This window comes from Poecilia formosa, unplaced genomic scaffold, assembly GCF_000485575.1.
Source record: "Poecilia formosa unplaced genomic scaffold, Poecilia_formosa-5.1.2 Scaffold96, whole genome shotgun sequence".
NCBI classification, from domain to species: domain Eukaryota; kingdom Metazoa; phylum Chordata; class Actinopteri; order Cyprinodontiformes; family Poeciliidae; genus Poecilia; species Poecilia formosa.
In genome coordinates, this window is record NW_006800035.1 from 69608 (window position 1) to 81383 (window position 11776).

General features: G+C 39.9%; 1 protein-coding gene across 1 annotated transcript in view; it reads right to left on the minus strand.

Annotated features, from left to right (window-relative positions):
- Positions 1-11776, minus strand: part of arid1ab (AT-rich interactive domain 1Ab) — an 80116-nt gene that overhangs the window by 30709 nt on the left and 37631 nt on the right. Inside the window, exons 2-4 of the mRNA XM_007558380.2 lie at positions 10890-11111; positions 6584-7240; positions 5837-5944 (exon numbers count right to left, since the gene is read on the minus strand). Coding sequence (XP_007558442.1) covers positions 5837-5944; positions 6584-7240; positions 10890-11111 — 987 coding nt within the window. The remainder of the gene's footprint in view (positions 1-5836; positions 5945-6583; positions 7241-10889; positions 11112-11776) is intronic.

Genomic DNA, 11776 nt, shown 5'->3' on the forward strand with positions numbered 1-11776 from the left:
GATACTTGCGGATGAATATCGATTTTTTTCTAGGAAAGAAAATATCGATATATATCGCAAAATCAATATTATTACACAGCCCTAGTTCCTTTAGTGTCGGGTCATTTGTGCAAAGGATACCTCTGCAGCTAAATAAATACTTCTGACAACATGTGAATAGCTCGGCTCTTTCTGCTTGACTTAACATCAACACAGTGTAGGATTGATCTGCTGATTATCTGTTGGATTAACAGATTAATTTGGATTTCGAAAGGTGCTTGAGATCTTTTTTTAAACAGTATTTTGAACCAGGTGAAGCTAAAGCTAGGCCACTTGAGGAGCTCTGGATAGCACATATTTACAAAGGTTTATATATATATATATATATATATATACATATTTAATGCAAAATGTATACATTCTTTGGCTTAATTACTGCTCTGACGGTGTTGTCCTTTCAGCAATTGGCCTTTTTTTTAAAGACTGTATACCATAGTTAAGAATTAATCAAATTAGCTAATGGTTATTCCAATAATTGATTCATCGTGATTAATCGAGTCAGCCCTGTTTAGAGGAGAATAAAAAAAACACCAAGTGATTTCTCACCTGAATACAGAGTTCAGTTTTAGAAGGCTTGCTATTCCTGACAGCTAAATGATCCACACTGACAAAACAGCAGATCCCTCCTCACTGTATTTCTCAAAAAAAAGAAAAAAAAAAAAAAAGAAAAGAAAAAACATCAATGTTGTTTTTCTTCTTTGGCTCATGATTCCATTTAACCCCCAATTCTCCTGCTTCCACTCTTCTATTGACAACAGGCCGTACTGAGTTTTATTTAGAAGCGTCTGAGTTCAGGGGACAGAACAAAGACATAAGCCACATATTTTAGATTTTTATTTGTAAATCGTGTGTATGTAGTTTTTTGTTGTTTTTTTGCCACCTGACTGAAGGTCGTGATGTTGTGTTACTTTGTGTTGGTCCATCACATGGACTCCAAACAGATTACACAGTATGTTTTTTGGTTGTGACATTACAAAAAGTGTCAAAAAGTTCAAGGTTTTCTTATCAGTTTCTGTAAAGTTATGAAATATTATTCAGCAAAAGAAAGAAAAGCCATTTCTACGTTCATAACAAAGCTTCCAGAGAATATTTGTTGAAAACACGGCTGATTGCGCTGAAAGCTCCCACCGGACCTGCAGGAGACATTAACCAACTGTTTTCACAAGCTGTGCAGCACTCCTTGTGAAGAGCAAAACCCTTCATGAGGAAAACTGGTGGAGAGCCCTTTTAATCAGCAACTAGGGTTATTCATTACAGACTAAGTCAATAATGTGACTCATTCAAGAGGACAAAAATGCCCTTTTTTCCCCTCCTCACAGCACTGTATTCACTTTCTTTCCTAGAAACAGCGTAAATGTTTGTAGGTCACAAGAAGATCTGGAAACCATGAGGACTTCTACCATCTAGCCGCATTGCTTTGGGTCCAGGCTTTGTTACGTGTTGCTCTATGTTAGCTTAATGCATTGTAGTGACTTAAAAAAAATAAAATAAATAAAAAAAAAACGTAAAAAGATTTTAGTTCACACAACAGCAGCTCTGTGTGGGAAACGGTCAACAGTTGCACCGTTAATGTGTCCCAGTACCAAGGTGCAAACAAACCAGGAACCAGTTCAGCCTGCTCAGCTAGTTCCACGACTGCTGCCTGTTCTTTTTGTTGTTGTTTTTACTTCCTCCCCCTCTATCCACAGCTCCTCTGTCAGACTCAGTTTGTTTTCCTAACCTGCAACGTCTAGAAAAAAACCAAACTCTTCCACAGCCTATGTGATGCTAGCTTTCTCTGCTAGCCGACTAGCCTGGACGAGGCTATGGAGAAGCTAAATGCTACTTACCCCATTTAGCTGCTTTAAGCAACAATCTGAAACTTGTCCATGCCTTGGCGGATATTTGTCCTTCAATATTATGATCATAAACAGGAACAAAAAAAAAAAAGAAAAAAAAGAAAAAAAAGAATTTAACTTAATATTTTAACGTGGTTCTAATCTATAGATCACAAAGTTTCCATTTCTTTAACTGTCTCAGTGGAAGCTTCTAATGAACGTAGACGTCAGGTAATAAGAAAGAATAAAGCAAAAATGTGAAATAGGATCCGAGACTAAATGAACTATATTAACTATATTCTAAGTAGCGTTTCAGCAACAAACACCTAAAGTAGCAGTTTCTCATTCAAACAGTGGAATCTTAGGAGCATTATATTGATTCAACTAGATAAAACATCTGCTTAGAAACAAAGTAAAATACCTACTATAAAGCTATAACTTTTAGACTTTTTTTAAAAAGTGGTTTACTCTGGTTTATGGTTACCATCTCAAAGGATTCAATGTAAAAGGCAGAGTACACTCAAGACAGACGCTGGTTCCTCTAAAATGACAGGAACCTGAAAGATTTTAAAGGTTAGGACCATTTACAGCTCCGGAAAAACACAAGAGCCCACTGCACTGAACTCCATTGAAAACCTCCTGGTTATTCCACCAAATATTGATTTCTGAACTCTTCCTGAGGTAAAACATTAGTATTGTTGTTTCTAAATGAATATGAACTTGTTTTCTTTGCATTATTTGAGGTCTGAAAACACTGCATCTTTTTCATTATTTTGACCGTTTCTCATTTTCTGCAAATTAATTCAAAATGTTGGCTTGGAATTTCGGAGACATGTCGTCAGTAGTTCATAGAATAAAATAACAATGTTCATCTAACTCAAACATATATCTATAAAAAATAAAATCAGAGAAACTGATCATTTTAAGTGCTCTCTTCATTTTTTCTAGTGCTGAAGACACACTGCATATCACCATTTACATCCGGAAATTTCATGCATTCGCACAACGTAAGAGGGCAAAAAGACGATTCTTGTACATGCCATAGCTGCGCTGCTGCCATAGAACAATCCCGTTAAAATGAAACTTGGAGATATAGGTGTTATCCAGAGATTCGCTCCACAGCAAATGGAAAATAACGCAAAAAACGTGGAAAAAACACCTAAACAATCTAAAACCACTCATATTAGTCTTTTCTCTCACTCCTGGCGTTGGCTACGCTACACACTCAGGCTCTTTGGTAATGTCACTGTGTTCAACTCAAAGGTTGCTAATGAATAAACTGAATGAAACCGTTTGTTTTACTTTTAAACATTTTCTTTACCATTTTCAAATATATGTTTCAGTTCAATGAACCATCTATCCTTCAGAAATATTTGCAGTTTTCACATTCTTGACACCGTTCCTGAATCAGCTGAATGCCAGGTGCAGCAGATATCCCAAGTGAACATGAACTGAAAACACCTGTAGGAATCACCCCAGCTGTTTTTTTTTTTTAAACCAAGGCTGTCGGGGGTCTGTTCCCAGGCACTCTGCTCTAATCTGCACCCAAATGTGTGCGCTCCACAGGGATGGATGGGAGGAGGAGAGGAAAAAGGATTGGTTTACGTCTTCCTTAGGAAGATTAATGCCTCTCTCAGCCAATCACACGGCACTAATAGGGAATCCCTGAGAAGTCAGGAGGGTGGGGGGAACAGAGGAAAGCTAAATAAAAATAGCACTAGTCCAATGAGCTTGGCCCACAGAGAGATGTATAAATAAATAAGAGAAATAAATAAAAGAGAAGGGAAACACATCCTGAGGGCATCCCCTAATGGCGTAGACAGCTCTGCCTCCCTCCCTCCGTCTCCAACATCTCCGACTCCGACCAATCATTCACACTATTTAAAGTTATTTGCCTGCAGTCCCTCAACCCCCCCACAACCCCTTCTTTCCTTCCTCGCTCACTTTCATTCTCTCGCATTAATGATCTCATTTCTCACTCTCTTTCCCCGAGGCCCAGAATGAGGTTAGCGCCACAGTCTGACCTATAAACACTGCCATGGAAACTGCAGCGTGTTCCAGTGAGGGAGGGAAGGCTAGGGGCTTCTCTCACCTCTATCTCAGCCAGAGGGCCGTCGCTAAACACTTTCTCTTTACTTTGGGTTCGCGCTATGAGTATTTTGTCCCTGGAAGTCGAGCAAAAACCTGCGAGCTTGTCTTCACGTCAATCACCTAGAGCGCTCTCTATTCTCTCTGTTTTGATCTGAACCAGATCTGGTACCACAGAGTTAATTCTGGAAAGATCCACCGGCTCTGCTGCCACCTCCAGAGATGTCTGCTCCAACAGCACTGTGAGGATTGGTGCGCATCGCGCCGTTTCTTTGACATTTTGACACAAAAACGTCGGAGTAGTGGCTCAAGCCGGGGCTGGTGGTCCAACCAGAAAGACTTAGAGGACTTAGAGAAAGCGTCTTTGGAGGAAGACCTTCCGCCCACCGAGAGGAATAGTGTTCAAATCAAAGTGTGTCAAAACAAGCATTCAAATGTTTGATTTTAAAACCACCTCACTGCTGGCTGGAAATTAGCAACTATGCCAACTAGGGATTCACCGATCCACTTTTTTCACATCCGAACATGTAAAATCAACAACTTTAATTTGCTCAGTATAACAGCCAATAAAAACAAACAATAAAGAAACTGAAACTGACAAAAAATAATAGATTGGATACCTTGGTCAAATATGCAAAAGTAAACCACCACAAACCTTCTTTCAAATGGATAAGAAAGTGCAATTAGGAATTCTAAATGTAATGTAAAATAAATAAATAAAGAATGACGTCGATCGGAGCACAAAGTATAGAATTAAACTGAATAGATCTGCCCTCATGGACTGGGAACATTGTCGTTTTTTTTACAATACCAATCCGATATAAGTATCGGATCGGTGCATTTCTAATGTCAACGCATTAAACAACTAACGTCAACAAACATGGTTTACTGATGCATATTGAAGACAGATTAACTACTAAAATGCAACAGACTGGGATGACTTTCAGTTGAATCTAAAAAGGGAACAGTGTTGACTACATATCTCTTTCCCTTCAGGAAGTTGAGATATAGCAATTCCAACTATTAACGTAAATTCACTCATAATTTGCACCAACTTGCAATTTTCATCAATTTTCCGGAATAGGATTTTGCTCGTACCAAAGGTTGCTGCTTCATAAAGGTATTTGAAAATGCTGCTTGCACTTTAAATATCCACCATGTTAAAATATGTTTTTGAAGGAAAGTTATGTGGAGCAATTTCAACATTTCCCTCTCATGACAAGAGTAATAGTGTAAAAAAAATTAAAATCACAATTTGGCTGCCAGTTTTTTAAAAAAGGTGCCACAAAATCAGCCATTTCACAATCACAAAAAAATATTATGACATCCTAGAATGACTGATATCTGCTGTTCATTCAGGCTGATACACAGAGAAAACTAAACTTCAAACAAAATGAGCAACCCATCGTCAAACTAAAGCAGTGTGCTGCTCAAGAAAACGTCTAGGTGGGTAAACAATCGGAAAAACCCCCCAAAAACAACCCCACTGATTCATCACTAGCGCTCGGGTCACAGCTTATTTCAGGTTATTATTCCAATCAAGGCATTTTTAAATCACTGTCATAACTAAACTCTGATGAAACTCAACCCGCTGTTCGTCTACTATCTGTGTCAGCCAGAACCCCAAGCGAGATGTGAAGCAGCAATTTGCAACTAAATTCCTAAAAAAAATCACAGCTTGCAAAACAGTTCTAGGTAGAGCGCATTTTATTGAAACAGATTTGAGTTTTGGTAAAGGTGCAGAAACACATCGTTCAAAGCAAAGTGTAAATAAGCAACCTTATTCCAGTAAATGTAGTTTGCACACAATTAACAAGTCAAACAATCAAAGAATATTCTAGAGCTAGTCCAGCACTTCAAAACCCATAACAGCTAGAGAGTGGAGGACTCACCGGTAGACTGGACGGCCGACCCTGCATGCTGTCTTCCTGACCGCTCTTGTTAGGCTGGTTAGAAGGAGGAGCACTGGACTGGGAGCTGAAGGAATCCTGGGAAAGCTCCTGGTTAGAGAAACAGGAAGCAGATGAGCCGTTAGTGATAACTAGCAGTTTTTAAAAGGACGGTATTGTATGTTTTCCAGGCACATACTGTCTGTCATCTTATAGAACAATGAGGTAACTGTGTTAACTTTAAACAAGAATTTATCCATATAAAATATATTTATAGTTTAACTCCTTGAAATTGGGTCTCTGTCACTTTAAGAAACTCCTGCTCTTTACACTTTACCAGCATTGCACTGAGAAGTAGCTCCTATAATGAGCTCAGCAGATGTGCAGTTGTACCAGGTGTTTGCTAATTACTGCCACTAGTCTGAAGGAGCAGAGTGGGGGAGTTGTGAGGGAGGGCTGCTCTGTGAGGTGGAAGCTTGGAAACTGTAGCTCAGAGAAGGAGCTTCATCCTTGAAGGCAGGGCTAGGTCCAACCAGCCGTTTTGTACAGCTTTTAACCTCTATAGGAGATTAAAAGATTTCTCAAAAATGCATAAAAGAATCAAAGCAAAACTCCAGGTTTGTATTTGATGAGGGAATAACATCATAACATGATGTAAAACACAAAAAAGTTGATTTTACATAATGGTGCCCCTATAAACATTCTAAAGAGCAAAGCTCTACTCTGATGTCCTGAAGGTGAAGGTCGTACCTGTGGAGGAGGCGGGAACCTCTGATATGGAGACTGTTGCTGTTGCTGCTGTGGTTGTTGCTGCTGTTGCTGTGGAGGTTGCTGCAGCGGGGGTGTCTGGGAGTAAGGTGACTGCTGGCTCTGCTGGCCGTGACCTGGGGGCTGCTGGGCTTGGGGTGGAGGACCTCCTGGTTGCTGCGGTGGTCCTTGCTGCTGTGGCGGGGTCTGCTGCTGGGGTGCCTGCCCTGGTCCGGTGGCTTGTTGGTAACTGGGTTGGCCCTGAGGCCCCTGCTGACTCTGGGGACCGGGACCCTGTTGCTGCTGCTGCTGCTGCTGCTGCTGCTGCTGCTGCTGCTGTTGAGTCTGCTGCTGCTGCTGAGGAGAGACGTACGGCGGCTGTCCTGCATGGGACTGTGGGGGCTGGCTGTAGGAAGGCTGTCCTGCAGCAGGTCCATGGGGCCCCTGGGATTGTTGGTATGGGGGCCCAGACTGGGTGTGTTGGCCCGGTGGTTGCGAAGGGTGACCCTGCTGAGAGTAGGGAGCAGCAGAGCTGCCCTGGGTCTGGCCAGAGTATGGAGGCTGCTGCTGGCCGGGGTGGGGGGGTGGGCCATGCTGGCTGTAGTAGCCCTGGTTCTGCTGGCCGTAACCTCCTGGACCTTGCTGTCCATACGCAGACATCTAGACAGGAAACAGTTCGGGTCCGGTTAGGCTCAATAAGTGTTTAAATACAAACTTCTAACTATTCAAACCATTTCAATACAAGATTTAAAATAAGGCGTTTAGGAGTGTACTCATAATCTAGGTTACGGGTTGGCGTTTATCGTATCGGACAGCATTAATCGTATCGGATAGCATCTACCGTGATTTCTCAGTATGATAAGAATTCAGCTTTATTGTTGTTAGGCCTGTCACAATGACAAATGTTTTATGACTATAAATTGTGCCAATAACTATTGAATAAACGTTAATATTGTTGTTTTGAGACCATTTTCAACTGATATTGACATAATAGTGCAACTTTGCTCTCTTATAGACCAATGACTTTTAATTTTGTAAAAAACACTTAACAATGAAACTGGAATATGTTTTAATAATATCTATAAACACAACAAAAATAAATAAATAAATAAACAAACAAACAAGTAAATAAATAAAACTAACAAAAAATAAAACAAAGCTCCACTTACAACTAAAACCATAAATGAAATGGGTTATGATATTTCTGCAAACAAAATTGACCTTCAAAAAATAGCAATCATCGCAATGGAAATGATCAAGCTCATTTTAAATTATGTTGGTGGATTATTTCGCCTGTACCAAAATATTAGAAGTGAAATAATGTGACAGTGAAACTAGAATCTGTTCATCAATATTATGGGATTATTGACTTAAAACAAGCTACTATGTTTTGCTGAAAAGTCACTTTTAAGTAATTTTGCGTTATTTCAAGTGTACTAAGATATTTGCACTACAAACTAGACCAAAATTACTTGGTAAGATTTTATGTTTTTGCAATGCAATTCTCATTGTTAAGGTTATCTTTCATGTATCTTGTAGTTAACTAGCTCAAATTCAACTCAGGAGGTCAAAGCTTTTGAAATCAGGGCATCTCTAAATGTTAAAACTTGGGAGATTTTGAAGGCTGTTCTATACTATATCCAGATGTGCGATAAAACCAATGTATTAAAACAGATTTTCTGCGAAAATGAGACTAGTAATAGAACAGAAGTCATGCAAAACCAAAATTTATGCTAAATCAAAATGTTTCCTAAAAAGGAATGTATACCTCAAGAACAGTTATGATAAACTATGCTTGAGGTATAAAGCACAGTTATGCTAAAACTTCAGCTTTAGCATAACTTCCAATGTGGGGAAAAGACGCATGAAATTCTGTTTAAGCATAACTTCAGATTCAGCATAAATTTCTTTGTTAGCAAAAATTGTTTGAGCATACCTTTGGTTTTAGCATAAATTCTGATTTAGAAAAAAATTAAGTTTTAGCTTAAATTCAGTTTTAGCATAAGTTCTGTTTTAGCTGATTTAACTGACACTGTGACTTTTTCCATTGTTGTGGCATTTTGCATTTTGTTTACCCTTCTGGGCCACCCTACATGAAAAGCATGAGTTTGTAGCCAGATGACAGATTGCAGCAAAGCTATCTAGTTGTACAGAGTAAGGTGCTCCACATTATAGCATTGTTTCATTATAGGAATGCTTTTTCAGACTTTGATAGTCAGAAGCTGTTTATATGGCAAAGTGTAGAGTAAGCAACTCACAGAGGTGAGAATTGTCGAAGTATTTCAAGTGTGGCGTTTTAAATTAGTGCCAGGAAAATAAAAACTGCATGTGGACTTCATCTCTTCCAACTATAAAATGAACCTTTTTATATTCTGCATTTTCATTTCACTACGCTCAAAAAGCACGCAAGGAGAAAACTCTGACCTTGTGAGGAAACACTTGCATATAAAAAAAACCGAGAGAAAGAGAAAAAGAGGCTTGTCTGCTTTGTGAGACGGATGAGGGATGGTGGAACTAAACTACTCAAGGATTCAAAGAAAATAGAAGATGGTAATAAAGAATTTGTGGCGTGTTAAATCAACATCAAGTGGCTGTATTGTATCACACCGACAGAGGCGGGGAGGCTGTTTTCTTCTCCACAGGGCACTTATCGAGTTCATGGTCAGACACCAGCCAGGCCAGTATGAGATAATCACGGCACACAATGGGCACGAGACCACCGGCGGCGGACGTAGAAGAAAAGCCTTCGCTCGGCGGGATTCCCTGCGTGCGTTTCTCTGTTCAGACGGCTGTCTGGCTGGGAAGAGTTCAACAAGGGTCTGTTTCCTGGCTATGTGGCAGTAGCAAGTGCAAACTGGATGTTTACAGTGTTCAATTGGATGAAGGTGCTGCCCCACTGTGCCTGGCAGCACAGCAGGAATATTCTCCAGTTTTTGTTTTTTTTTTTTTTTTTTTGTTTCATGCGTGGAAAATAGAGTTGACTGTAAAAAAAAACAAAAAAAAAAACATGATTGCTTCCTGAATTTTCAGGTGTTTTCTGGTCACTTTTGGGTTGGTCTTTACACACATCATATATAGGTTATAAAAAAAATGCTAGAGCAGTAAAATATATCTCAAATTTATTATCATCCTGATATCAATATCGGAAAATAAATAAATAAATAAAAATTTGCAGGCATTGCAATAAACACTGCCTAGTTATTGAAGCTCAATACAATCAAGACATTTATGCTGGTAATATCTTTGGTGAGTATTGTTGTTTATTGAGGCATAAAAATGTTTTAGAAGGTGGACAACATGTGTATGTTTGCATTGACTTTAGTACATTACAAGTTATATTATTATATTTGGTATCCCCCCCAAACAAATGTGTGCAGAGTTGACTCCCAGGATTTGTGGGGCTTATGGACAAGAGTCCCACACGAAAAGATAGCATCACTCTTAAAAACACTTGTAGCTACTTATTTTAATAGTTCAAACTCCAAATACACTCTAATATGCTTTAATGTTCACAGTGGAGACTGCATTAGCTATTAACACATAAGCTAATATCTACAGTTTTTCTTAGCTCCACTTTTGAGGCTTCACCCAATCAGAGCCAAAGAAAATAAATGGGGTTCCTGGATTGGCTGCTTTAAAAAAACGTTCTCAAGTAACATTGCTCCTTAGTATTCCAGCTTTCTGAGCTGAATTTTCTTTAGAATTTATTAGATATACTCTATGAAATTATCCATGGATCCTCCAACAAATAACTTCTACTAGTTATTTGGAGTTATGTTCTACAAAAAATGTGCAAATCTACAAATCAATTTTTATGCAAGTGGTTTTCATGAAATAGCAACCACTGTCAGCAGGACAGGATTAAACTCTCAAACAGTATTCTGACAGTCTAACCTCAAGCTCTGCAAACTACGACCATTAAATGACCTCTAATACTTTCTTTTTTTGAAGATAAAAGTTTACAGTGACTTTTTTAACATCACCTTGCCTAATCACTGGTTCCAAAAGCGGTCCGGCTACATTATGAGATTCATTTAATCTTCCTCATTAAGTTCCAAACAAGCAGCCCACACAGTTCATAGGAATTCTTGCTACAAACCCAAACGTTAGTTTGGGCTGCACCGGAACAAATCAAATTAATTTATATTGAATTTAGACCAAATTGGGTTCTACATAATTGAATATATATTTGGAGCAGATTGTCTTGTAAAACACTTTGAGAAGACATTTAAAATGTGCCTGTATCATACACAGAAATATAACAGATATTTGCGCCGTTTCAAAAGGATGGTTTTGGTGTAATACTGACCTGCTGCCCATATTGCATTCCTCCCATGGTGCCCGGTGTGCGGCTCTGCATCCCCATTGGGTACCTCTGGGGACCCGGAGGTCCGTAGCTCTGGGCTGGGTAGGAGCCTCCCTGTTGGGGTCCTGGACCAGAAGAAGGGCCCTGCTGATGCTGGGAGTAGGGGTTAGGCCCTCCGTACGGCTGGCCTCGCATCTTCCCTACCTGGTCCATCGGGCTGGGAGGCTAGAAGACACATGAAGAAAATATGTTAGTATGATGTTAGAATGTAAAGTAAAAACTTGGGGTGGTTGGTGTTTACAGTCACTATCAGACTTCACAGCATCTGCTGTCACTATCAGCAGATAGTGACAGCTATCAGTAGATAGAACGTCTACTATCACTATCCGCCTTTACAGCATCTGCTGTCACTATCAGACTTTACAGCGTCTGCTGTCACTATCAGACTTTACAGAGTCTGCTGTCACTATCCGCCTTTACATCGTCTGCTGTCACCATCAGTCCTTACATCGTCTACTATCACTATCCGCCTTTACAGCATCTGCTGTCACTATCAGACTTTACAGCGTCTGCTGTCACTATCAGACTTTACAGAGTCTGCTGTCACTATCCGCCTTTACATCGTCTGCTGTCACCATCAGTCCTTACATCGTCTACTATCACTATCCGCCTTTACAGCATCTGCTGTCACTATCAGCCTTTACATCGTCTGCTGTCACCATCAGTCCTTACATTGTCTGCTGTCACTATCAGCCTTTACAGCGTCTGCTGTCACTATCAGCCTTCACAGCGTCTGCTGTCACTATCCGCCTTTACAGTGTCTGCTGTCACCATCAGACTTTACAGAGTCTGCTGTCACTATCCGCCTTTACATCGTCTGCTGTCACCAT